Source organism: Chionomys nivalis, chromosome 2, assembly GCF_950005125.1.
Source record: "Chionomys nivalis chromosome 2, mChiNiv1.1, whole genome shotgun sequence".
In the NCBI taxonomy this organism is placed as follows: domain Eukaryota; kingdom Metazoa; phylum Chordata; class Mammalia; order Rodentia; family Cricetidae; genus Chionomys; species Chionomys nivalis.
The window spans coordinates 74,571,159-74,598,690 of record NC_080087.1 but is presented as its reverse complement, the minus strand read 5'-3'; the positions used below and the strand labels follow the sequence as shown (position 1 = coordinate 74,598,690).

Sequence of the window (27,532 nt, the reverse complement as noted above, 5' to 3'; positions counted from 1 at the left end):
TAAGTTGCCCCGGTCATAGTATCTCATCATGGCAAAAGAAAAATAACTAAATAACTAGGATCTACATATAAAATGGTGAATTCTGTGTTTAGTCCTGCGTCATATCTCTAAGGTATCTCAGTATCTTATTCTATCTATCTGTCTATCTATCTGTCTATCTATCTGTCTATCTATCTGTCTATCTATCTATCTATCTATCTATCTATCTATCTATCTATCTATCTATCTATCTATCTGTAATGTAAGATTTCAGAATTTGAAAGAAATCTGAAATACTTCTGATCCCAAGCATTTTGGAGCAAGGATACGCAACAGCTATGGAGCCGTGTTTCCCATCTTTTTCATCTCAGGGGTCACACTTCCAGTTGCTCAGGCTCAAATCTCTACCATCTCCTCTCCCATCTCACTGGCCCAGCTGACATCACATCTCACTGCTCTGGGGTCCCTACCCTGGTGTTCTTTTTCTCATCTTGGTTTCTGGGATAGCTGTTCTTGATTGTCAACTTAGCTACATCTGAGTAAACTATAATCTAGAAACGGAAGGCATACCTGTGAGATAATACTTTGATTGGTTTGAAGTGGGTGGATCCACTTCTGGTCTACCTTCAAGGTAGGAAGACACATGCCTTTACTCTAGATCTTTCTTTCTTTCTTTCTATCTATCTGTCTGTCTGTCTGTCTGTCTGTCTGTCTGTCTATCCATCCATTATCTATCTATCTGTCTGTCTGTCTGTCTGTCTATCTATCCATCCATTATCTATCTATCTGTCTGTCTGTCTGTCTGTCTGTCTGTCTGTCTATCTATCCATCCATTATCTATCTATCTATCTACCTATCTATCTATTGTTTTTATAGACAGTGTTTCTTTATGCAGCTCTGGCTCTCCTGGAACATGCTCTGTATACCAGTCTGGCCTCAGACTCTGAGATCTGCCTACCTCTGCCTCCTGAGTCCTGGGATTAAAGGTGTGCACACCACAGCCCAGCCTCGATTTGGATCTTGAAGAGGGAAGACTCATACCTTTAATCTGGATTCTGAGGCAGGAAGACACACCATTAATCTGGACAATACCTTCTCTTGGAAGAAGGAAGCTTTTGATCTTTGCCTCTTTATTCTAGTCTTGCTCGCAAGTCCATTCCTTCACTGGCATTAGAGCCTACTTCTTCAGGATTCCAGAATCTACTGAAGACCAGCTGAGACATCCAGCCTTGTGACCTGAGAAGCTTCTGGATTCTTGGACTTTCCAATCATAGGCAGCCATTGTTGGATTAGCTAAACCCTAGCCTGTATGCCATTGTAATAAATCCCCTTCTATATACTATAGAGAGATTCAAAAAACAAAGAAACAAACAAACAAAAAAAAAAGCAAGAGATTCATCCTATAAGTTCTCCTACTCTAGAGAACCCCAGTACAGTTCCCTACTGTCTGTTTCTCATATGGGCGCAAGATCCTATCCAAAGTCCTTTCTCTGCTCAGACTCCTTCCATGGCTCCCCTCCCCCTCACTTCACAAGTCCTTGCCATGGTTTCTACAGCCCTTCCTCCCCCTTTCCCTGTCTCACTGCCAGCTTGTTTCCTCTCCTCCATCCGGTCACAGGAGCCTCCCTCTTCAGTGCCCCTTGTTTGTTTGCCTGGTTTACAAGAGTCCTTGGAATCTGTCCTCAGCACCAAATAGAACCGCAAGTACAAGTCTGGATGACCAGAATTTAGGAGGTGGAGGCAGGAGGTCATCTTCAGCTACATAGGGAAGGCTAGCTTAGACTACATGAGAACCTGTCTCAAAAAATACATAAACTTTCTTTTTCACTGCTTGCTCAGTAAATGGTAGATCTTTACTTATATACTTTCAGATTTTCCTTCTTTATCCTTAGGCTAGCACTACCCTTGGGAGCACAAAAGTCTTAGGGTATGGGGTTGCTTCTATGCATGGTGGAGAAAAATACTAAGCAAAATTGTCTGCTATTTGGAGAAACACAGACAGGTTCAGAGGGTGTGAAGGGATGCTGCTTATAGAAGCAAGGTCAGACAGAGGCAATCGCTTCAGTAAAATAATATTTGAACGGAAAAAGTGAGCTGCATGGAGAAGCCTGAAGGGGAAGTATTAGCAGAAAAGGAAGCAGAAAATGCAAAAACTGAGCTATACCCCAGCTGGGTTTATATTTATATAGTTTTTCCAAACAGGGTTTCTCTGTGTAGCCCTGACTGTCTGGGAATTCACTCTATAGACCAGGCTGCCCTTGAACTTAGAGATTCACTTGTCTCTGCCTCCTGGGTGCTGGGTTTAAAGCTGTGGACCACCACAGCCTTTCTAGGTTTATATATATATATACTTTCCAGTGGGTTTTTTTTTTTTTGGCAATAAGTTTGAAAGAACAGATTATTCTTAAGTTATGAATGGGGAAACTGAGGTTCAGTTCCCCAGTAACTGGTACTGAGTAGTTTTTCTGGAGTCTTTCCTCACCCATTTAGTCATTAATTCAACATTTGTGGCTCTGTAACAGGCTTTGATGAACACAAAGTTGGCCCCTGACTTTAGGGTGCTAGGGTCAGATCTGACTACTTATTAGTGAGTTATATTTGTAGAGTGATCACATGAATGTCTTATTAACTTAATTTTTGAGACAGTCTCAGTATGTGGTCCTGGATGACCTGGAACCTGCTATGTAGTCCAGGCTTGCCTTCAGCTCACAGTGATCCTCCTGCCTTTGCCTCCCAAGTGCTGGCACTAAAGGAGTGCACCACCACGCTCCGCCACAGGACTGTTTTAATAGTGCATAAACTCCCTTGCTAGTCCCAAACTTTGGCTTTCCCGAAATCCTGGGGTGCAGGCAGCTGTTGGGAGGGCAGGACCAGGACCAGGCACTTACCTGTAGCCCCTTTTTCGGCCTCTAGAGGGCGCCAAATCGCCCAAGAAGCGGCTCGAAGGGGGCATGAGCGCGTTGTACGCAGGCGCAGCATGTATTGGCCCGCCCCCTACTCCGTATTGGCTCCTTTGTTCAGAGGGGCAAGCTCGCGCTGCAGCGATCTGCGCAGGCGCAGACCACTCGGGACCGGAAGTTGAGGAGTCCGCTGCTGTTTCTGAGGTAAGGGGCGGGGCATGCGCGCGGGGCAACTGCGTGGCGGCGGTGCCTTGTGCGGGTCTTGTGTAGGGCTGGTTCCGAGCGAGTCGATGTAAGAGACGCCCCGGTATAATGAAGGAATATGCCAGGAAGCCGGGGCCCAGGGAGCTCTGACGGTGCGCGGTCCTGAGTGAGAAGCTGGAGAACTGAGAGGCCCGGAACTGGGAGGAGCTGGGGCACAGATAGACCAAAAGTCTGGGAACTGGAGAGGAAAAGGGGCCCAGGGTGATGGGGTGCCTCGGAGAGCCGCGCGGCTCTGAAGGGCGCCGGGGACAGATTGGGAGGAACGACTGGGTGGTGATGAGAACCACACTTAGGGAAAAACGGAGTTTGAACAACCCTCCCAAGTTAAGAGAGTCGTTCTGAAAAATGACGAAAAGGAAGAAATGAACCCCAAATTCACATTTCTCTTGATGCTTATTTATCTTAGTAAAATAGAGTGGGGCGGGGCGGTGGTGGCGCACGCCTTTAGTTCCAGCACTCGGGAGGCAGAGTCAGGCGGATCTCTGTGAGTTCGAGGCCAGCCTTGGTCTAAGAGCTAATTCCAGGACAGACTCTAAGAACTACAGAGAAACCCTGTCTCAAAAAAGAAAAAAAAAAAAAAAAAGGAAAGAAGAAAAAAAGAAGAATGCACCCGCTGTGGTATTGCTGGCCTCTAATCCTAACAGTCAGGAGGCAGAGGCAGTTGAATCTCAGAGTTCAAGGCCAGCCTTGTCTCCAAGGCAAGTTCCAGGGCAATTGCACAGACAGCCATATAGCTTTACTATGATATTTTTTCAGCTGAGAGAAAACAAGATCCCGACTTTAAACAGAATGGCATTTTGTGGGATGCTGGTGTAACTCAGCAGTAGAGCACTTGCCTAGTATGTGTGAGGCTTTGGATTCCGTCTCAGCACCGAGGCAAGAAGTGGAGGGCTGACAGGAGCTAACTCTGAAATACTAATGTTACCTGGTATCTGCCAGCCCCTCTTACAGTGGCCATCCGTGTATGCCCATTGTGTCTGTATGTAGGTTATTGTCTAAGGTACATGTCTGGGAAAGACTGACGCCCTGAGCTACTCTGAATGGGTTCAGGTGTATCCCAACTTGTCTAGGTAGAACAGATTAAAAAAGGAGAGGTTCTTTCTCTTAGCAACCAAGTGTAAATTCCAGAGCAGGGACCTGAAAGGGTCACGTGCCCATTCTGACAATCACTGATTAAAGGGGGAGAAAGAGTGCCATGGCTGGCCAGGCCTTTGTGATTTGCCCAACCCACCAGAGACGTGTGGATGTGATGGGGCTGTTCTCTGAAGGAAGTTGAAAACTTACCAGACAAAAGATGGCATTGTGCCAGGCAGGCAAAATCAATCCCTAGCACTATAGACACGTACTTTCAATTTCAAATTCAGTTTCAATTCAAGAAATTCAATTTTGAAGGACTTCATTCAGTATTGTGAAGCCCAACGGACACCAGATGAAAAGCCTGTTCCCTATTTTCATTATTTCTGTTATTCCTTCTTACAAGATTCTCTTATTGATTGACCATGTGACCTACATGTAGCGGCATTCATAACCTCCCCTTCTTAGTCCAGTGCTTTAAGAGAAGCAGGCTTTTAATTGATGTTCCTTTTCCTTTTTTTTTCTCTTGAGTTTTCAAGACAGGACTTTTATGTAACAGTCCCGGCTATCCTGGAACTAGCTCTGTAGACAAGGCTGGCATCGGACTCACGAGATCCACCTGCCTCTGCCTCCCGAGTGCAGGGATTAAAGGTGCTCACTACCACTGCCCAGCATTTAGTTGATGTTCTAAAAATGAATGGATGTCTTCTCTTTTCTTCACTAAGCATCTAGGACCTCGAAGTCCAAGATGAACCCTTGTCCCCTTCAGAGATCATTGCAGAAGTCATGAGGTGCCTTGTGTGTCCCCAGCTCCTCCAGGCCCCTGGCTACCCACCCTGCCATCCACTTTGCTCCTGTACAAGGAAAAGGGAGTTTACTTTTTGAGAGAAGCAGTTCCTGCTTGCTGGAGATGGAACATGGGGTGTAGGTGAGACTGCTTGTGACAGCACTGTGATAGGGACCATGCCTCCTCCCAGGAGAACGGACGAGAGGGATCGCCAGGACCGACACCACCATCGAGCTCCCAGGGAAGAAGAAGCCCTGGAGAAATGGGACTGGAACTGTCCTGAGACTCGCCGCCTCTTGGAAGACATATTCTTCTGTGATGAGGATTACATCCGTCGTGGTTCTGAGGAATGCCAGAAATTCTGGGCTTTCTTTGAACGGCTGCAGAGATTCCAGCACCTCAAGGCCTCCAGGAAAGAGGAGAAGGACCCTGGCCGTCCCACACATGGCATCCCTGCTCTAGTTGACCTACCTCGCACTTATGACCCACGCTACCGCATCAACCTCTCCATCCTTGGCCCAGACACTCGGCGTTGTCAGGGGCTGGGCAGGTTGCTCCCCCCCGAGAGAGTGTCTGAGTTCCGTCGGGCACTGCTTCACTACCTGGACTTCGTGCAGAAGCAGGCTTTTGGGCGACTTGCCAAACTGCAGCGTGAGCGGGCAGCTCTTCCCATTGCCCAATATGGGAACCGCATCCTGCAGACACTCAAGGAAAACCAGGTGGTGGTGGTGGCCGGTGACACGGGCTGTGGCAAATCTACTCAGGTCCCCCAGTACTTACTAGCTGCTGGCTTCAGCCATGTAGCATGCACTCAGCCTCGGAGAATTGCCTGTATCTCACTGGCCAAGCGGGTTGGCTTCGAGAGCCTCAGTCAGTATGGCTCCCAGGTGAGAGACACAGCAGGGTCCCAGTTTTTCCCTTGAGACACTGGGGAATGATTTGATAGTCATCATGGCGATGTACATTAAAGTTATCACTTAGGCACTGACCCAGAGATCTTCTAACTTCAGCCCAGTTTGTACAGTGTCCAAATGACAGAGGTGCTAGCATTCATTACCTGGTCTAGCATCTTAACAGCCAGACAGATGGAAGCATCTTATTTCCTAGCAGCCATTAGAAAATTCTGATTAAAGACAGTTGGGGTTTTGTTTTGCCTTTTTTGTGGGAGTGCTGGGGGTTGAACTAGGGTCTCCTTCATGTCAAACAGTTGTTCTGTCTCTGGGCTGCCTCCCTAGCCTGTAACTCTCCATTATCAGGAAGTGCACCACACACTGCATGAGCATAACCACACACAGTCTCCTGCATCCAGGGGGAGGAAATCTGGTCTCTAGGGTGGCCCTGTGTGCCTAGGTCAGTGTCCTCATAGCAGAACTGTCATTCCACCCCAAGCCCACAGACATGGCTTGGTCTCGGACTGCCATGTGGAGCAGGGAGGAGCTCTGGTGCCCTAACTCTCTGTTGTGTCCTCTCCTGACCTCACACCCTCCTCCCTCCCACCCCAGGTTGGCTACCAGATCCGCTTTGAAAGCACACGCTCGGCAGCCACCAAGATCGTGTTCCTGACGGTGGGGCTGCTCCTACGCCAGATCCAGCGGGAGCCCACCCTGCCCCAGTACCAGGTCCTGATCGTGGACGAGGTCCATGAGCGGCACCTGCACAATGACTTCTTGCTGGGCGTCCTGCGTGGCCTGCTGCCCAGGCGGCCTGACCTCAAGGTCATTCTCATGTCGGCCACCATCAACATCTCTCTCTTCTCTAGCTACTTCAGCCGTGCTCCGGTGGTGCAGGTGCCTGGGAGACTCTTCCCCATCACGGTGAGCCCTGGCTTCCCTGCCTCTGCTTCCCACTACCCTGTGCCATCTCTGCAGCCGACAGACCCCCTCGTTAAAGCATCTGGTCCCCGAGCGTTCCGACCTGCTGAGGTCTGCTATGGGAGAAGCATATTTTGTCTTGTAGGACATCCAGCCCTTCCAGGTGGAAGAGCGCTCTGCTCCGTGTGGTCCTTCAGGCACTCAAGTTCCTCCTTTCTTTCTTGCGGCAGGGACTGTCATCATAGAACCTTTAACTGCATCCCTCCCTCCATGTATGTGTCAGATGTGTTCCCTTCCCCCTGTTGGTGCAGCAGATGTTGCCATTGCGTAGTCAAGCCCTCGGGCAGGACTTCGTTGTTGCTGGGAGTTCGTGGATCTGCATGCCACTGAGGATGCTTCCTCATGTGCTGGGTGGGGTCCTCACAGGCCCAACTCTTTTTCTTGTTCAGGATATGGTTCTGTAAGAGCATATGTGCTGTTCAGTTAATACACCTTTGTGATCAGCACCTCGCTGCTCTTTGATCTCACCATCTCCTACAAAAATTACCCCCCTGGAGTGTGCCACCTGCCAACCTGTGTCCCCCTGTGAGCCTGTGGTCCCTTCCCCGTTGCTGCTCTAGAATGATTGCATATTCCTGTCCTGACTCTCATAGGTAGTGTACCAGCCGCAGGAGGCAGAGCAGACAGCGTCCAAGTCAGAGAAGCTGGACCCACGGCCTTTCCTGAGAGTGCTGGAGGCCATCGACAATAAGTATCCCCCTGAGGAGAGGGGGGACCTCCTTGTCTTCCTCAGCGGCATGGCAGAGATCAGCACAGTGCTGGATGCTGCCCAGGCCTATGCCAGCCTCACTCAGCGCTGGGTGGTGCTGCCCCTGCACAGTGCTCTCTCTGTGGCCGACCAGGACAAGGTACTACATGTAGCCTGCAAGACAGGGCTGCCAGGAATCTCTAGGCCAGGAACCAAGTGTGGCTATGCATAGCACTGGCTATATCCCCGGCCCCAGGTCAGTGGGCTTATATGGGGTTACAGCCATCAAATGGCCGAACAGCCTGTAAATCCAGGATATTTGGCTCTGGAGATCTTAACCAGGAGTCAGCAGGTTTTCTATGAAAGGCCAGAGGATTTTGCTTTCAGGTTTGTAGGCCATAGGCTCTCTCTTTGAGTTACAAAGATATGTGGCAGGCTGGATGTGGCCATGGCTGTTGCTCTTAGCCGTTATGCCTAGCACCAAGAGAAGGGCTTCTGCAAAAGGGACTTGGGTGACAGCCTGAAGAAGTCAGGAGAGATGGGACTGACAGGTGTTGGGGGGATGGACCACCAGGCCCTTGAAGACTCAGTGTGGTGCCCAGACTTTGTCACAAGTACACTGGGTAGCCATAGGAAAGTTTTGAACAATGTGCGTGTGTGGGTGTGGGTGGGGGGGTAGCTAGAGTGTGTTTGACTGGAGGCCAGAGAGCAGCTCTGTGGGCTGAGGGTGGAGATGGAGAGGCCTGAACTAAAGGAAAGGGCCAGGGCTTAGGGATGGAGAAGGAAAGTTTAAGATGTTCAGGGTCTGCGGAGCTGAGGGAGGGAGGCCTCGGATGGCTCAGGCGAAGTGTAGAGGCACCAGGGAGGGTGCTGAGGCTGTTTTAGGCTGGGGTAAAGTATTCCTGGAATACCCAGAAGGCCATTGAGCAAGCAGGTCCATCAGGGCTGAGTTAGTTCCTCCCTTGCCCCAGGTGTTTGACGTGGCCCCAGCTGGAGTACGGAAGTGCATCCTGTCCACCAACATTGCTGAGACCTCGGTCACCATCGACGGGATCCGCTTTGTGGTGGATTCTGGTAAGGAAAGTGCTCAGTGCCCATGTACCACCACCATGAGGACCCGGGAGAAACGTAGGCATAGTGAGAGAGGCACAGATGTGGCCACAGAGCCCCAGACCACTGCAGGGCAGAGGTGGTGTTGAGCTGTGGGGCCCAGGCAACACCTCAGTGTCCCTCGGACATTCCAAGCTTACATCTGTCTGCCCCAGGGCCTTTGTACTTGCTGCTCTCCCTGCTGAGATCTGTCTCTCTCCTCTTGTTTCATGGCTTGCACAAATGTTCACACCTAGTAATCTCCCCTTCTTCCATTGTTGTGGGGACCAGAACTCTATTTTAAACCTGTGACTCTGTTTATATATGTCCTCCCACTGGGATGTCACTGGAAAGTCAGACTGGCATAGTTGCTAAGAAATGACAGAGCTGACCATTGGGTTCTTAGCGTTGACCCTTCTGTAAGATGGAAATAGTAATGACTCCATCCTTAGGTTGCAAGGGGGAGTGAGTTGGTCCTCTTTGGTGTGTGGGCACCTGGTGCACTGTGAATGTCCAGGAGCCTTAGCAGTTGGTGGTGGCATGGTAGGTAAAACATCCCATAATGTCATGTGCCATGAAGATATTGTTTAAATGTCGTCAGTTTAAAATTTATTTATTGATTGATTGTGTATACAATATTCTGTCTGCGTATATGCTTGCAGGCCAGAAAAGGGCACCAGATCTCATTACAGATGGTTGTGAGCCACCATGTGGTTGCTGGGAGTTGAACTCAGGACCTTTGGAAGAGCAGGCAATGCTCTTAACCATTGAGCCATCTCTCCAGCCCAAATGTCGTCAGTTTAGACATGGTATGTTCTTGATTTTGAGGCCATAGAATGTGGGAAAATCAGCGGATGCTGTGTAGCAGTGCACTTGGTCCTGGGAGACCAGGGCTTTTGTTTGCTTGCGACTGTCTCCCCAGAACCTGTGAGGGTGCTTGTGCCTGTGCATAGTAGGTGCTTACTTAATCAGGGTGTGTGGGATGACTGACCATCCGGAGGAGCAAAGATCAGAGAGAAAAGGTAAAAAGGGGCGTGTGTGTTAGCCACCCTTCTACCTAACAGACCCTGCCTCATGGCTTCTGCAGAGATGTGCCCTGGCTCATGGCTTCTGTCGATGGTCTGGTAACCCTGCTACTTTGGGCCTGTGATAGACACAGCAAGACAGCTCGCTCAGGGCCAGGAAGCAAATCCCCTTCACATCGCAGTGACCCGAAGCACATGTCCTTCAGTCCCACCTCTCGAAAGGCTAGGGATCGGTGTGTGCCGGGCACACTCTGTCCACCCGCTAGCAGGGCATAGATGAGGAAATGAACGCATAAGTGAACAGAATATTCTCTCAGGCCTGTGGTGGGGTGGCATGTGTGGATTGAGCGGGTGTCTAGCACTTCTCTGTACTGTTGTGCACACTCAAGTGTCCTCCTCAGCACCACTTTTACCCCCTCTTCACCCAGGGAAGGTGAAGGAGATGAGCTATGACCCTCAGGCCAAACTGCAGCGGCTGCAGGAATTCTGGATCAGCCAGGCCAGCGCCGAGCAGCGCAAGGGCCGAGCGGGCCGCACAGGCCCAGGTGTCTGCTACCGCCTCTATGCCGAGTCTGACTACGATGCCTTCGCTCCATACCCAGTCCCGGAAATTCGCAGAGTGGCCCTGGACGCACTGGTGCTTCAGGTGAGGCCTCCTGACCTCGGCTGCCAGGGAGGAGTTGGGAGAGTTTTGACCCAGTCAGGGTTGGAGAATTGCTCCTCAGATCCAAGGGCACAGATAGGGCTTTGACTGGAAGCAGAACTCAGTGCAGAGTGGCTTTTGACAGCACTTTTTAACTCACGACCTTTTGTTTCATAGGGTAGCTTTGGTTTAGTTTCTGGACAGGGACCCTTATGGGATGGCTAACAGGCCTCTCTTATTTTTGCTCTCTTGGTGGATCTCTGCACTCCTGGCTGGTCTGGAATTTGCTATGTAGCCCAGGCTTTTCTTTCTTTTTTCTTTCCTTCTTTTTCTTTTCTTTTTTTTCCTTAGTGGGGTGTGTGTGGCATGAGGCAGGGTTTCTCTCTTCTGTAACCCTGACTGTCCTAGAACTCAGTACTTAGACCAGGCTGGCCTTTACTCACAGAGATCTGCCTGCCACTGCCTCACAAGTACTGGGATTAAAGGCGTGCGCCACCACCATCTGGCCCAGTGCTAGGTTTTATATCAAGATCCGATGTCTAGCTGTTCTCACTCCAGGGTCCTCTCCTGTGAAAGACCCGGTGAAGATGAGTGGTGGCCTGTCATTCCAACATTCGGGAGACAAAGGCAAGAGGACAGCTGCAATTTAAAGGCCAGCCTAGAAGAGCTGGGTGTGGCCACACACACCTTTAATCCCAGCAGATCTCTGTGAGTTTGAGGTCAGCCTGGTCTACAAAGTGAGTTCCAGTATAGCCAGGGCTACATGGTGAAAATCTGTGCTGAAAAACCAAAACTAAAACAACAACAACAAAATCCAGCACTGCTCAGTCACCTGCCAGTCACTTTGGGAAGGCCGGGAAGCAGAGTCTGTGTGCCTGTCACCCCAGCACGGCGGACACTGAGCAGGAGGGTGCAGAGTGGCAGCAGGACCGAGGCTCAGCTCGGCTGGACAGCACCTGCCTGGCATGAGCAGACCCAGCATGGGGACCGCACCTGTCCCCCAGCACTCTGGAGGTGGAGGCGGAAGAGGGTCGTCAGGTTCATCTTAGGCTACATAGTGAGTTCAAGCCAGGCTGATCTAAGATGTAAGTTCCTGTCATGAAATGAAACGTGGAGAGAGCTGGCCCTTGAGCCCAGACATAGAACACATTCTAGCCCGTGTGAGGCCCTGGGTTCACTGTTGAAGATTGAACGAAAAAGAGGAAAGAGAGCAAGTGACGCAGCCGCACATGTCTGCCTTGGTTCCCATGCTGCCCGGGTGTGTCAGGAAGTGGCACAAGCTGTGCCCTTCCTACTGGCGTACACTCTGGCATCCTCTGTTCTGACTCAGGTTTTAAAGGGATTTTGATTGTGACACAACTCAGATCCCTTGGCCCACTGGTGACTTATCCACTGCCAGCTAAAGTGACAGCGGCTTGCCAGGGACGATGGTACATGCCTGGAGTCCCAGCATCCGGAGGCTGGATTAGGAGGCCATACAAGGAGACCCTGTCTCAAAATCAAAAACACAACCTCAAAAGCACTGACCTGAGCAGTGTGGGAAATCTAAAGCAAAAGGCACACTCCTCACTTTTGGTTGCTTTTTAAATTTCAGTTTTTCAGTGTGTGTATGTTTTGAGGTAGGGTCTCACTCGCTAGCATAGGCTGGCCTTGAACTCAGAACCCTGCTGCCTCAGCCTCTTGAGTACTGGATGACACTGTCGTGTTTACTCATTAGATGATCTTCTCGACGGCACCGGGCCATGGTGGGAGGAAGATGGGCTGGTAGGTGAGCAGGTGGACGGCAGAATCTCCAAGGCCCAGATGGTCCAGGCAGGCGCTCCAAACCTTGTCACACGGCCTTTCGTCTGCTTGTACGCCAGGATGCGCCTGGTGATGGTGTGTTTGGTTACATTCTCCCACACTGCTGCAGGTGTGTCACTGTCCCTCAGAGCCACTGCCCAGCTGAGGAGTCCAGTAGCCTGGTAGCTCGAGTCTGCCCAGCTTCCCTCACCCGGAGGGTGTGGAGGGTGCTCCAGCTGCAGGGTGCCTTGTCCCAGGGACTTTTTCAGATGGGCTCAGTGTAGTCACGTGCTCACTGGAAGTTAGTTGCTCGCTCTCAGGGGCTGAGGGTTGCGGTTCCTTCTGTGTAGATTTGCAAGGGAGATAGGCCTCAGCATTAGACATTCTGGAGTTTGAGGAGTTTGACACCCTGTAGTCCCTGAGCCACAGTGGCCCCTGGGTCCCCCAAGGATATTTGCTTCTCATTTCAGATGAAGAGTATGAGTGTGGGGGATCCACGGACCTTCCCCTTCATTGAGCCCCCTCCACCTGCCAGCCTGGAAACCGCTATCCTGTATCTCCGAGACCAGGGGGCGCTGGACAGCTCAGAGGCCCTCACCCCCATTGGGTCTCTGCTGGCCCAGCTGCCTGTAGATGTTGTGATTGGTAAGGACCCCTCCAGCAGAGCTCACGGATCTGCTCCTTTCAGTGACCATAGGAAGTACAGGCCTTCCCTGGGCACTCCCTCCCAGCAGTGTGCACAGGGACCTGTCACTCAAGGGAGACTGACAGTGGGTGGAGATGTGGAGGTGAGAGTGTGAGTGGTGTGGCTGGAAAGGGCAGTGCATTCCCAGCGTCAGCCAGAAGTAGCGCGTGTAACCTCAGACTCGGCAAAGGCAGATGGGAGAATCCATTTTCGATAATTCATTTTGCTTAAACAAGCACGCCCAAAACATGCTTACAACATGTAATTGGTATAAAATTATCACAGTATTTATGTTGTTTCTTCCTGTAAATCTTGGAAATCCAATGTGCATTTCTTATTCCAGCACACGTGTTTGGATAAGCCACATCTCAAGTGCTTAGTAGCCACATGTGGCCAGTGGCAGCCATATTGAACAGATGTGCAGAGGCCCTGTGGTGGGAACCTTCGGGTGTGATGGAGGAAGCCTGTGTGGCTAGCAGGGAAAGAGTGGAGATGAGAATCAGGGAGGAGAGGCCTTAGAAGGCTAAGAAAAGGAAAACAGTGTCCAGTCCAGGTGTGTGTACGCTGGCAAGTACTGACCACAGCTCTGCAGCCCCCTTCCTTCCCCTCCATTCTCAGTCCAGTCGTCCCTGCCTTGTAGTTTAAAACAATTGAAAGGTATGTAGCAGAGAAACAAAAAATGCATGAAACCCCAGCTTTGTGGTGTTGGAGGCCTTTAGCCTTTGAGTGTCATTCCACTAGAGGCCCGCTGGCCGGTATGACACAGTAAACTGCTCCCCGGCTTTCAACAGCTGGGGTGTCCCTGCCACAGTGTTAGCCCCATGGTTAAATGCCATGAGCCAGGAGTATTGTAGAAGCCGGTGGAGGACAGGTCTGCTCTTGAGGGGACACAGCAGCACTGCCTGGGAGGGCACCAGGTAGCTGTGGCAGGCAGGGACAGTGGATGGTGCTGTGTCTGGCCTGGGGTCACGAGAGGCTGGGTGAAGGGAGAACTGGTTGGTGGGGCGGGAAGTGAGTCAGAAGGGCTCGGTCTGGGGGCCCCTGCAGCCGTGTCACCTCCAGTTCCACATTGTTGAAGTCTTCAGTGACCTGGAGCAGATACAGCGAGCCTGTTTCTACCCGTTACCAAGTAGGGGCCTTTGCCCTGAGGGATCAGGCTCATGAACTCTGTCTGACCAGTGACACGCGTGTTAGTATGTGCTGTCTTAGGGCAGTTAACCCGTGGCAGGTGCTCATGCTGGGGGTGTCTGATTGAGCAAGTGCTGCTGAAAAGGTAGGCCTTTTGCCCCGCTCATCCTGAGGCGGGTCCCTCTTGTTTGTACAGCCTACCCCTGCTCTGTCCTGGCGGCCCTGTTTTATCACAGGATGTGCCAAGGAGGCTGTCTCTTCCTCTTGCGCATTCTGAGTCATTCCAGTACCTCAGTTCTCCTGACTCACCATATTCTCTTTCCACCACAGCCCATATTTTGCCACCTCATCAGGGCTACCCACTCACCACTGCCCAAATCTGTGGCCGAGGCGAACTTTCACATCCCCAGCAGAGCAGCCCTGAGAGGCTGGGTGCTGTGATCTCTGAGGCCTCCGGTGCCTAAGCAGATGGCTAGTGTCTGTCTAGAGGGAGTCAGACTAGAGTAAAGGAATCAGAGCTGAGGGATAAAGGGTGTTCCTGGGGCTTTTGCCATGCCAGGGGAGCTCCCAGCTCTCCCCCATTTCCTCTGATCTTCTTTAGGATAGGTGAGGAAGCAGGCTCAGTTGGGGAACCGACATGGTGCCCCAGGGTGTAGAACAGCTGCCATCAGGGAAGCTGTGGAGCTTGGCTTCATGTTCCACATCGTCTCCTAAAGTGATACCTGGGGGAAAGCAAGCCTGCGCAGAGCCGAGGGCGTGAGGCCCAGGTGACCCACAACAAACTGGTTCTAAGTATCCACAGTGAAAGACAGATGGTCTCGGTCCCTAGAAACCCAGTGTTGATTCACAGACACGAAACAGGTGAATGATAGAGACCTCGTGCAGGCCCGGGCCCTGCCTAGCTAGCTACAGCCTTGCTTCAGTGCCTCTCATTCCTCGTTCCGTGGGGCCAGTGACAGATATTGGAGGACAGTGAGGCTGAGTAGGCATTTGTTGGGGCAGGCGGTCAGAGCCTGAGCTCTACACAGGTCTTCAGAGGCAGGGGATTCCCTGCTCCTCCTGATGGGCCTGGATTACAGGCATGGGTTTCTACAGTGCTCCCACCACACTGAGTTCCGTGCCCATCGCTTTTCTCCCCATGGCCTTCCCTGCTCTCCTTCAACCCCCCATTCTTCCTCTACTTCTGACTTCTTTCTCCTCTTTGTCCTTGAGCTAAATGATGATGGCAGTCAGTTTTATTCTGCTATAGGCACAGTTGGTACCAGAGCAGACCAGAGCAGACAGGGCAGGCCACATGCAGTTCTCACTCAGGGAGGAGAGTTGTGGCCATAGAGAGCTAAGGACAAGCCAGGGAGGGCTGGTGGAAGTACACAGGTGGCTCAGAGTTGTGGCCAGCACTCAACAGGGCCCCGTGGGCCTAAGGAGGTAGAAACACTGGTCACCTCCAGCAGAGAGATGGGGCGATGGAGGCTCTTGCCCAAGGTTACATGATCAAAGATCTCAGCTTGTGCGTTTGAATCTGTCCATCTGGGTCCTGAGGCTCTTTGTGAGCAAGGGGAAAGGAGGTTCAGTCAGGGCCCCAGAATCTCCCCAGAGTAGAAAGGTTGCTTTCTTAGGGTCTGGGAGGTTTAGCTCTGCCCCTGCCACCCACAGGGAAGATGTTGATCCTGGGTTCCATGTTCAGCCTGGCAGAGCCTGTGCTGACCATTGCTGCTGCCCTCAGCGTCCAGTCACCATTCACCCGCAGTGCCCAGAGCAGCCTGGACTGTGCCACAGCCCGGCGGCCACTGGAGAGTGACCAGGGTGACCCCTTCACGCTCTTCAATGTCTTCAATGCCTGGGTGCAGGTGAGGCTGGCCTGGGTGGGCTGGGTGCGTCTGTCATTCTACACAGCTCATGTATCTGAGCCCTGGATCTACCTAAGGAATTCCTTGTCCCTGCCATTCATGTCTTGGGGCCAAGGGACAGTCAGGGTCCAGCCCAGGATCAATGGGGAGCTTGGAATTGCCAAAGCCTGTCTGGGGAAAAAAAACCAGCCTTGCTGGGGGACGTTGTGTATCCTGCCCACCATTCCTGAGCTCTCATCAGTGGCAGTTCAGAGTCATGACTCGGGGCACCTAACCCAGCATGCTGTCTGGGTGCTCTTCTGGGGGTATAGTGCTGAGGCTGAGTCCTGGGGGAGGCTCCTAGCCTGTCCTTACTTTAGGGCCTCCCGTACTGGGGCTCCCTCTCAAGCTAACCAGGCCCTGACTCTGAGGTGTTTGCCCCTCAACCAGGTGAAGTCTGAGCGGAGTGGGGACTCTCGCAAGTGGTGCCGCCGCCGGGGTGTGGAGGAGCATCGGCTGTATGAGATGGCCAACCTGCGGCGCCAGTTCAAGGTGAGGACCAGACTCCTCTTGGTGACCAGGGCCTCACAACGTCACTGTCCAAGCAGACAAGCAGGACGGTGGAAAAATGTGAACCTTGAAGAAGGTTCCTTGGGAAGGTGCATGGATCACCGTGTGTGGCATCCTGATGGGGAAGCCCCCCTTGGCCCCAGGGAGCACCTTCAGCTCAGGCTGAGTGCTGGGGACTGTAACGTGACAGGACGGCCAGTGTGTCTGGAGCTCAACATCATGCAGCGTGTCCCAGCTCTGCCACATTCTGACAGTGTGGCTGCAGGCATGCTGTCCCTTGGGTGGGCCTTAGCTTCCCATGGAAACTGGAACGTGAAAGTAGTGACAATCTTGCAACCTCCATGAATCCCAGTGAGCAAATATACATAGCTCACTAGATGGCTGCCTGACAGGCATGCGGGTGGCTGTGTGGACAGGGTGTCACTGTGGTCCCTGGAGATGAGTAAAGACAGAGCAAGTGCTCTCCATCATGAACTTGGACCCCATGTGGCTTCTGTCTCTCCATTGCTGGCAGGAAACTCAGATACACTGGGCTTTGCCGTGGTCCGGCGGCATCTGTAGAGTAGACATAACAGGCGATCCTGGGGTCGTCTATGACCCTGACTGCAGGGCGCCAGTTGGGGCTCAGAAACCTTTCCAGAATCCCCATGTTGGGCCCAGTCATTCCCTCCCCATGTCTGCAGCTTTTGGAGCTGTGATTCTACCCTTGTTACCCCCAGGCACTGTGAGAGGCCGATGTGATGTGTGTCAGGACATAGGCACACTTGCATGTGCACATACAGCATCCATGTTCTCAGACACAGTGGGGAGCAGGCCTGTGAGATGGCATCCTTTGAGGACTGTTGATGAAACTGTCGCCAGCGTGTGGGCGAAGGGAGACTCAGGTCTTTCCAGCTCCCACTGAATTCTGGAGTAATAAGGTCCAGGTTGATGGGATTTTTTCCCCCCAGGCAGGATTTCACCATGTAACAGCCCTGGCTGTCCTGGCCTCAAACTCACAGAGATCCACTTGCCTCTGCTTCCCAAGTGCTGGTATTGAAGGTGTGTGCCACCACTGTCTGGCTCTTTTTTTTTTCTTTTTGTATTTTTGTGGTGTTAAATCTTGAACCCAGGGTCTTGTTCATGCTAGGTAAGTACTCTATTACTGAACAGAAACTCCAATCCCACTTTTCTTCATAGGGCCTTGTTATGTAGCCTTGACTGGCCTTAAAGTCATGATCCTTCTGCCTCAGCCTCTTGAGTGCTGGTATTATAGGTATGCATGGCCATGATCCTTCTGCCTCAGCCTCTTGAGTGCTGGTATTTCAGGTTTGCATGGCCATGTCTGGCTTGAGATTTGGTATTCCTGACAGTTTCCTCAGGTACAACTTGGCTCTGAGAGGAATCTTCTGGGGTCAGAGGATGTATGGCCCACTCTAGACCTCAAGTGAACCTGGAGGCAGCTCTGGGAGCAGCTGCTATGACCCTACTGTGAACTACCTGTGCCCAACCAGGTGTCCCAGCGGACCACCTGTGCCCGACCAGGTGTCCCAGCGGACCACCTGTGCCCGACCAGGTGTCCCAGTGGACCATCTGTGCCCGAACAGGTGTCCCAGTGGACCACTTGTGCCCGAACAGGTGTCCCAGTGAACCACCCGTGCTTGCGCAGTTTTTGGGCTGTGTTACCAGTTCTAAGGTAACTAGTAACAGCTGTTTCCAGGGCACAGAACTCAAGACTTGGGCAAAAGATTCCCATCCATCTCTTCAGGGAAACTGGGGCACCCTCATTTTGCAGTGGGAAAACACTGACTCTATGAGCCTATGTCAGCCCAGAGCTCACTAATTGTGCCCATTCTCCTGTGCCCTTCCTGTCCACAGGAGCTGTTGGAGGATCATGGGTTGCTAAGTGGGGCCAAGGTAGTGGCCCCAGGGGACAGCTACAGTCGGCTGCAGCAGCGCAGAGAGCGCCGGGCCCTGCACCAACTGAAGCGGCAGCATGAGGAGGGTGGAGGACGGAGGCGCAAGGTCCTGCGGCTGCAGGAAGATGGCTGCTCCAGTGATGAGGACAATGAGGGCTCTGCTTCCCAGAGGGCTGACAGCGTTGACATTCAGGTGAGACAGTTAGGTACTTGGTCAGGGGCATAAAGGGGTGTATAACACAGGAGAAACAGCCACCCCCAAGGGATTAAAGAGTCTACCTTGCTCTCACCCCATAGGATTTCCATAGCCCCTTCCAACCCGTGCATCCTAGCACAGAACCTTCCTGTGTGTGTGTGTGTGTCACCAGGGCCACCACCAATCCTTGTCTCTACAGGATGTAAAATTCAAGCTTCGGCACAACCTGGAGCAGCTGCAGGCAGCAGCCAGCTCAGCCCAGGACCTGACCCGCGACCAGCTGGCTTTACTCAAGCTGGTGCTGGGACGGGGCCTCTACCCACAGCTGGCTGTGCCCGATGCATTCAACAGTGGCCGCAAGGACTCGGACCAGGTGTGGTCTCTTTTCCCTTCTGTCCTGAGTCTGCCACTTAGCATTTCCTGAGCACCTCTGTATTCCAAGAGCTTTGTGTGACAGAAGGACCCTGGGCTTTTTCCTTGGGCTGCTAGCTGCTCTGCACGCTAGCCAGAGGGGGCAGGGCTGGAGGAGGGCAAGACAGTGGGTCAGACCCAGCTGATGCAGGGGTCTGGAGGACGTCATAGATGAGGAGGTGTCTGAGTACAGTCATGGAGCGGGGACCTTGACCCAGGGGAGGAGAAAAAGGGACTGGGCACTGAATGGAGCAGGTCTGTGGCCTCTGTTCCAATGCTTGTCTTTGGCCTTTTCAGATTTTCCATACCCAGGCCAAGCAGGGCACTGTGCTGCACCCCACCTGTGTCTTCGCCAACAGCCCTGAGGTATTGCACACACAGGGGCAGGAGACCTCAGGCCGTGAAGGGAGTCAAGGTACAGTGGCCCTGGTGGCACATGAGGGATGGTGACATGGCAAGCTCAGGTTGCTCACTTGGATGTTCTCCAGGGCACCTGACACAGTCTGTGCTGTGAGGTGGGAGGGGAGAAGCCTTGCCAGGTAGCTGTGGGCAGCATGCAGTGCTGAACTTCCGTGCTGCTGCCTGAATCCAGCCCATGGCACCTCGGTTGGCCCTGTGCTGGTCAGTCTGCCACAGCCTCAGCTTGGTCCTAAGGAGGGAAGCTCCCCAGCTTTTGTGCAGACATGCAGGCAGAGCCCCAGGAGCCCAGCCCCAGGCTGGCACTGTGTCCCCTGATGTTGTGGGGAGGCTACCCAGACACGAAATAATCACACAGAACTGTATTATTTAAATCTCTGCTTTGTCAATCACTCAAGCGTATTGCTAGCTAGCTCTTAAATCTTTTGTTAACCCATTTCTAATAATCTGTGTATCACCATGTGGCTATGACTTACCAGCAAGGTTCTAGTGTGTCTGTCTCTGGTGGAGGATACATGGCTTCTCTTTGACTCCGCCTTCTTTCTCTCAGCATTCGGTTTAGTTTTCCCCGCCTAGCTCTATTCTGTTTTGTGCAGGCCCAAAGCAGTGGTAATAAAACATAACAGCATACAGAGGGGAATCCCACATCACCCTGAAGCCTGACTGCAAACTCAGGAGCCAGCTCACCCTCCTTGGGTGACAAGGTTTAGGAGTGTTGGGGTGTAGAGTAGAATCAACTTTGTTGACCACCATGACCAGGTTGCAGCCCCCTCTGCCAGTTCCACTTCCTTCCTGCCTTCCTTTTTGTTGTTTTGTGGTACTAGATATTGTAACAGGCTTTTTTTTTTTTTTTGAGCCACCAGCCAGATCCCAAATCATGACACAGAGACATCTCATTAGTTATGAATGCTCACAGCCTTAGCTTCGCTCTTATTTTAATTTGTTTTTCTTTATCCACTTTTTGCCTTGGGACTTTTATCTTTTCCTTCCTTCCTTCCTTCCTTCCTTCCTTCCTTCCTTCCTTCCTTCCTTCCTTCCTTCCTTCCTTCCTTCCTTCCTTCCTTCCTTCCTTCCTTCCTTCCTTCCTGTACATCTTACTTTCCTGCTGTTTCTGGCTGGCTAACTGGCAGCTGCCTGGCTCTGGCCCTGGGCACATCCCGCTCCTTCTCCCTCATTCTCACCTCCTCTTTTCTCTTTCCACTCTCCACTCAAGCCTCGATTTCTTCTCCTAATTAATTTTTTCTGTCTACCAGTCTCATCTGTTCCTCTTCTGCCTAGCTATTGGCCATTCAGCTTCTTATTAGACTAATCAGGTTCCTTAGGCAGGCAAGGTGAAACAGCAACACATTTTTTTTCATAATGAAATGCAGCATAAAAGTAACACATTCTTACATCAATGCATCAGAAGCAAATGAAACACACCTTTTCACAGCGAAAGTCATATTCCACAGCGTAAACAAATGTAACATACCTTTACACAGCTAGTCATATTCCGTAGCATAAACAATGCAACACACTTTTGCATAGTTAAATAGTCCACAACAAGATATTGAGCCCATAGCCTCAAATAAGTGAGCCAAGTGCCCTACCCAGCTACATCCTTAGCTTCTTCCCTCTTTTTCATTTTGAAAATTTCCAGTCATACAAGGTAAGGATGAGCCCTGGGTGCTCTCAGGCAGCCTCAACAACTGTCACCTTCTGTCAGCCTTGTTTCTTCTGTGCACCCCCCTTGTTACCTTCCTACTGGAGCATCGTGTTTGTTTTTTCTTTTTAGTTGTTGGAGAATTGTATTTTTACAAGTAATGTTTTTGCATTTCTTTACTTTGTGTGTTTCAGGGCACACATGTTACTACATGCATGCAGAGTTTGTGGGAGCCAGTTCTCCTTCTACCATATATGTCCTGGGAATAGAATTCGGGTTGTCAGGCTTGGCAGCAAGCAGCTATACCACCTAGAGCATTTGAAAGCACATGCCAGACTTCATGTTGTTTAGTAGCAAGGACTGTTTGTGTCAGGACAGTGCTGATGACCTTATCCAGGTGGATAGCATTTCCTTAGTGTCAGGCAGCCCAGAGCTCACAGACTGTGGCAGAGTTTACAATAACCCGAAAGCCACCCTGGCCCAAGCTTGGGAGTCAGGTGGGCTTGAGCTGGCTGCTTTCACCTTTCAGATGGCAAGGACCAAATGAACTGCAAGCACCAGCTCCTGGCCTTTGTCTCCCTGCTGGAGACCAACAAACCATACCTGGTGAACTGCGTCCGCATCCCCGCCCTCCAGGTAGGCCTCCTGCCTGACTTGGGTTGAATGTTGCTTGGAGGAGCTGCCCTTTGCCCTTGCTGGCTGCTGGCATGGGCTGTGGCTGTGGGTCATTATTTGTGACTCTATGCCATGGTAACTTGTTGAGTGTCTGCTGGTGCCAAGCACTGTTTCCAGCACCCAGTGGCATATTGAGGGCTCAGGCCCTCTTCTGCCCTCTTGGGCCCGCAGGTCAGGGAAGCCTATGTCATGTCTTCAAGGGAACATGGAAATGCAGGCAAATGCCTGTAACCCTAGTAGGACACTCATGAGTTTGAAGCCAGCCTGGGCTGTTTGAAATTTGTGTGTGTGTGTGTGTGTGTGTTTTAAATCACCAAGAAAAATAGAGATGGGGAGGGGTGGTAGGAGCTGATGAGGCATGCTGACTGGCCACAGTCCTGAAGAGACCATGTCACACTCTGAGGCCAAGGCCCCAAGGCAGGTGTGTGCTGCTGTGTACGGCTGGAGACAGGGACAGGTTTTGATATAGTGGCTGTGGGAAGCCAAGCTAGTCCAGTCCTGCTCACAGTCACCTCCATGGTCTAGGCATTCACTTCACACATAGGAAGCTGAGGTCGCATCACCACCTGGGCCACACACAGAGGGAGTAGCAACCACAAATCTAGGGTCATAAGCTACCCCAGCAGATCTCCCTGTCAATTGGATGTCCCCACTATTCGGACCCCTCTCGTTTTGTTTCCGGAGACAGGAAAGAAACTGTGCAGGGCCTTCAGGAGGCTGCGGCCCGTGACCTCCACTGAGGACTTTCCCTCAAGCCGTGGGTGCCAACCAGATGGGGCTCACGTGCAATGGGAGACAGTGCAGCCAGGGCTCCTGTCTACTATGGAGAAAAGGGTGGCATGGTGGCCGGTGGGATGGTGGGAATGAGACATTTGCCATTTAGGGTGATATCTGAACCCCAGTCCTTTTACTGCTTGTTTAGGATGTGGAATGTCAAATGGGCATCACCCACTGAGCCCTTTGGTACCATCACCAGCCTCCAGCCCACCCACCCATGGCCAGTCCTGCCTTTCCTGTGGGTTGTTCCCAAAATATCACCACCGAACCCTGCACAGGTGGTTCTGGTTCTGCCTTGGTGTCAGAGAACCACGTGCCTGTGTCTGGGGTCTTTCTAGCTTCCATCCTCCTGCCTCAGCCTCCCAAGCACTGGGATTAAAGCAGGTGTCATCAGTATACTGCTTCCTTTGATCACTTCCACTCCCTTCCCCGCTAAGATTCCATGACTCTTAGATTCCCAGGACATTCTACTCTGATTTTGTCTTTGTCTCTCCAAGTTGAATGTTGGCTGGTGGTGGGGTCGGCCTTGTGCTGTGCATTGGGTCTGCAGCACCAGAGCATGCAGAGGAGCCTGCAGGATTGTTGGGTGGTTAATACTGAGTAGACAGGTGGGGGATGGGCAGATAGGGAAAGAACAGGATGGGTTGTGAATGATGGGTAGGCAGAAAGATAACCAGGTAGACACTCTGAGGTGCCATCCCGAGCTGCACTGCAGTTTTCTGGCTCCTGACTCTTGTCTCTTTCAGTCCCTCCTGCTGTTCAGCCGGTCCATTGACACCAACGGTGACTGTTCCCGCCTGGTGGCTGACAGTTGGTTGGAGCTGCAACTCACAGATAGTGAGAGTGCCGTCCGGCTCCTGGCAACATCCCTGCGGCTCCGTGCCCACTGGGAAAGTGCCTTGGACCGGCAACTGGCCCACCAGGCCCAGCGGCAGAGGCTGGAGCAGGAGGAAGAGGTGGAGTCGCCAGCGGTCAGCCCCAAGGAGGTAGCTGCTCTGAGCCGGCAGCTGCTGCAGTTCATGGCGACCAAGGTGCTGTGTGGCCAGAGGGCTGTCACTTAGTGGGGGTTCATTTAAGGGTTTTCAATTTAAAGAGGCTAAGTGGTACCCGAGGTCACAGGGCTAAAGGGAGGAACTAGTAGTTGGCTCCAGAGGCCATGCTAGACACCACCTGCGTCACTCACTGAACAAATGATAGGCACCTTCTGCATGCACCGTGCGAGCTAAGGACGTGTGGAGTGTGTGGTCTCAGGTGCCCCTGGTGAGGACAGAAAGGGAGACGTGGGTTGGGTGGACTGAAACCACACTCTTAGGTGGGAACGGACAGCTGCTTCTGATCCTGTCCCGTGGGAGTCCATGGGGAGGGTTGACTCCAGGCTGACTTCCTGGAGGTGAGGACAGGCCTAGGCAGTTGGAAAAAGGGGAACCAGCCTGAGATACCTTACAGAAGGGGCACGGTAACTCAGGGTTGGCTGCGGTTCCATCAGCAAGAAGGAGCAGAGGAGAGCCTGGGGAGGGTAGTTGGATGGGCCACTGGGGTCACAAAGGCCTGAAAGCAAGTCATGAGTAGCCTAGGCCTGGTGGTTCCATGCCCACAGAGTCCAAGGGAGGGCCTTAGGCAGAGCTGACTCAGGGGGCGCCTACCCCATTGTCTCTGTCTCTGGTCTCCTTTTGTAGGTCCCCTACAGCCTCCGACGGCTCACTGGCCTAGAAGCCCAGAACCTCTATGTGGGACCCCAAACCATCACAGCCACCCCTAATCTGCCTGGTCTCTTTGGAAACTCTACCCTGTCCCCCCACCCCACCAAGGGGGGCTATGCTGTCTCCGAGTTTCTCACCTATAACTGCCTCACGGTGAGTGTGGTCACTTGCCTCCTGAAGCCTCCTGCTCCAGAGGTGGGTGGTTAGAAGCTCCAGGTGCCCGACTGTCACAGTCCCTCTTAGGCTAGATTTCGGGATGGGTTTTAGCCCTGAAGGGTCTGGGGCTCCCAGCTGGTGAGGCAGGGGTCCTGACGCCTCGCTCTGCTGCTGTGCTGTAGAGCGACACCGACCTGTACAGTGACTGTCTGCGCTCCTTCTGGACCTGCCCGCACTGCGGCCTGCACATGCCCTTCACGCCCCTGGAGCGCATCGCTCACGAGAACACCTGCCCCAAGACCCCGAAGGATGATCCAGGCAAGTCTGGGGAGGAGATGGGGATGTAGGGGTACGAGGATCCTGTGTCGAGATGCTGTCCTTAGCCACTATCCATCACGTATTGCTGCCTGTGTCTGGATTGTGGATCCTGGGGACCAGCAGCCCAATACCCTGACCCTAGCCTGACCCTCCCTTTACCTGTCCTCTGCTTTTCTCTTCAGTGGCTGTCATGGTTTCTTTGTTGCACAGCCACCTCTGCCTCTCAGCTTGCTGCTGTCACATCTGCCACAGTACCAGTCCATGGGGAGACTGGGGCTGGGTGCCCCAAATGTTGGCACCAGGGTTGGGTGGGACCCATAGCCACCCTTTTCCTCCACAGGATCTGAGGAGGCTGCTCCTGCCCCACCGCAGAAGACCTCAGCCCTGCAGAGGCCCTACCACTGCCAGGTGTGCGGGGAGGACTTCCTCTTCACCCCCACCGAGGTGCTGCGACACCGCAGGCAGCACCTGTGATCCAGAGCTCCAGGGAGCACCCCAGGTGGGGGACAGTGGGGTGTCTGTGTGAATAAAGCTGACTTTGCATCTGAACCTTTGCCTCCCAGTGGGGAGATCCATAGCTGTGGTCCAGGGAGAGCTTCTGTCCCCTGCATTCACATCCCTGAGGGGCTCTGGGCAGGTTAGGCTCCAGAGTCCCTGTGGGAATTTCAGAGTCTAGCAGCTCTCGCAAGGCCCCTCAGTCTGCTGCCCTAGGTTCGTCATTCCACTCTCTGGGGTAGAGATGTGGCGGAGGGTGTCAATGTTCATGTGGGACCACGGGCTGCGCCTGGACACCCCCCTGCTGGGTATAGTTCCCGGGGCCTCTGCTGGACTTCTAGTCACACGTCTCTTTATGGAAACTTGCACAGGTGGTGCACAGGGCTCTTCCCTGCCCTGAGTCCCTCTTCATCCCTTAGGGAGCTCATCCAGGCCCTGCTTCAGGAACCTCCACCCCACCTCCAGCCACTTGTGACAAATGCAGCCTCAGGAGTCTGAGGTGGAACCCAGCTGTGCAGTTGCTTCTGCATTGCCATGACCTCAGTCCCAGACAGAAGCTGCTTAAGGGATGGGGGATTTTATCTCATCGCTGCAGACTAGGAAGCAAAACAATGGACAGAAGTGAGAGACTAACCTGTGAAGACCTGTACCCAGAAACTTCTGTCGGCCAGGTCCTACCCTTAAAGGTCCATAACTTCCCACAACAATGGCATGGAGTCTGGAAGTCACCTCAGTTGGAAAAGTGCCTGCTGCTCAGGCAGGAGAATCTGCCTTTGGATCCCCAGAACCCACGGGAAAGCTGAGCATAGCCACGGGAAAGCTGAGCATAGCCACAGGCGTCTGCAACTCCAAAGCTGGGGCTAGGGCTGAAGGTAGGTTGATTCCCAGAGCTCATTGGCTGGCCAAAAACCTTGTCTTAAAACAGTGGAGAGTAATCAAGAAAGATACCTGATACCAGCCACTGAGCTTGCACGCGCTCCCTCCCTCCCTCCCTCCCTCCCTCCCTCCCTCCCTCCCTCCCTCCCTCCCTCCCTCTCTCTCTCTCTCTCTCTCTCACACACACACACACACACACACACACACACACGAGTGCAGAGTGCAGTCAGCTGGAATGGAGCAGATAAAAGAAGTAAGATGCTGAATTTGAAGGAACAATAAAGCTAAGAGGGAAACAGGCCTAGGAATGGAAGCAGCCAGTGCTGCAGGCCCTGTAGTCAGGTTCTGGACCCGCGTCCCAGAGCAGATACAGTCAGCTCAGCTCAGGAGGGCACTTTGTTCAAAGACACAGTCTACCAAAACTCACTGTTGGTTGCTTTTCTCATCTATCTGAAAGAAACAAGGGAGGAAGGGTTTCTGGAAGCAGTCTTGTGTACTTTGTTGTAAGGAGTTTCCCTGTAGGCTGGAAAGAGATTGCAGGGCTGTCTCCCCTGCTCTGGACCCTGCACGCTCATGATCGTGGATCATAGCAGCTGACTCAGGGAGGTCAGCGCATCCACACTTCACTGTCTTCTTGTGGTACTGAGGGTGAACTCAGAGCCCTGCACATTCTAGGAAGTCCTCCCCAACTGAGCCACACCCCAGTTCCTGAAGCCAACCAGATCCACCAGGCCTCTTCCTCCCTCCGAGGAAACAACAAAGAGTCTCTCTCGGACCAGCCGAGCCTTCTGGAAGAGGTTTAGACCAACTGAGGCCCCTGGATAGGACACTCGCCAACATGCTGAGCTGGCTGCAGGTTCCCAGAACTGACACCCGTGCTGGGGTGGACTTTGGTGATGCAGCTGCCGTTGAGTCATTTCTTCTCCTATTAGTGACCTCAGTAATACTCACTGGTTCACCAGTGTGGACTCTGGTGGTATCCGTACTGTCATGGGCTCCCATCTGGGGTGAGTAAACCGTGTCACACCTCCCCAGGAAAAGTTTGTTACACAACGTCCACAGAGATGTTTAGGATGGTTAAAACCCACTACCTTAAGATGGCATGTTGTAAGTCTGTAATTAGTCAGCACTTGGGAGACAGAGAAGGGAGAATCTGGAGTTCAAGACCAGCCTGGACAATTCACTGAGACCACATCTCAAAACAAAAGCAAACCCAAACAAACAAAAGGTTGTGATAATATCAAACTTGATTGTGCGAGCCACACCCATTGATTAAGCCCAGTGGCTCACAAACAACAAACTAAATCAAAACAGACGTCTGCAAATAGAAGGGACTCGTTGAGAATAAAAAGGGGTCCAGCAGGAGGGGGGGTGAGACGGGAATGGGGGATGAAAAGCATCCAGATTCATTATATATGTGCATAAAATTTTCAATAAAAGTAAACATTAAAGTTTGTTAGTGATGGATATGTAGCTTAATGATATGCTAAAGTTGAATGATACAGTTATACCTCAGTGAAGCTGTTGCCCAGCAACATCCATGATGGGTATTCTGTAAAAGGCATTTGCTGCCAAGCCTGAGACCTGAGTTTGGTTCCGAGACTCTCCTAGTGGAAGGCAAGAACCCAGTCTCTTGAGGGCTTGTCGTCTGTCCTCCACA

At 52.3% G+C, this 27,532-nt stretch overlaps 1 protein-coding gene across 2 annotated transcripts; it reads left to right on the top strand.

Annotated features, from left to right (window-relative positions):
- Positions 1–3,034: 3,034 nt before the first annotated feature.
- Positions 3,035–27,237, top strand: Dhx34 (DExH-box helicase 34). Of its 2 annotated transcripts, XR_009056680.1 has the most exons (19): positions 3,035–3,083; positions 4,943–5,891; positions 6,507–6,818; positions 7,469–7,723; positions 8,535–8,637; positions 10,106–10,323; positions 12,573–12,747; positions 15,569–15,762; positions 16,192–16,293; positions 18,169–18,402; positions 18,605–18,778; positions 19,114–19,231; positions 21,405–21,511; positions 23,074–23,358; positions 24,004–24,180; positions 24,366–24,501; positions 24,842–25,000; positions 25,416–25,868; positions 26,395–27,237. XR_009056680.1 is itself a non-coding variant. In XM_057762043.1 (18 exons), the coding sequence occupies exons 2-17, from the start codon at positions 5,181–5,183 to the stop codon at positions 24,973–24,975; spliced, it is 3,435 nt and encodes a 1,144-aa protein (XP_057618026.1). In that variant the 5' UTR covers positions 3,130–3,235; positions 4,943–5,180; the 3' UTR covers positions 24,976–25,000; positions 25,416–26,000. The 2 variants fall into 2 exon arrangements, 1 of the variants encoding a protein (XP_057618026.1); XM_057762043.1 differs by lacking the exons at positions 3,035–3,083; positions 26,395–27,237 and adding an exon at positions 3,130–3,235 and having other exon boundaries at positions 25,416–26,000.
- The last annotated feature ends 295 nt before the right edge of the window (positions 27,238–27,532 follow it).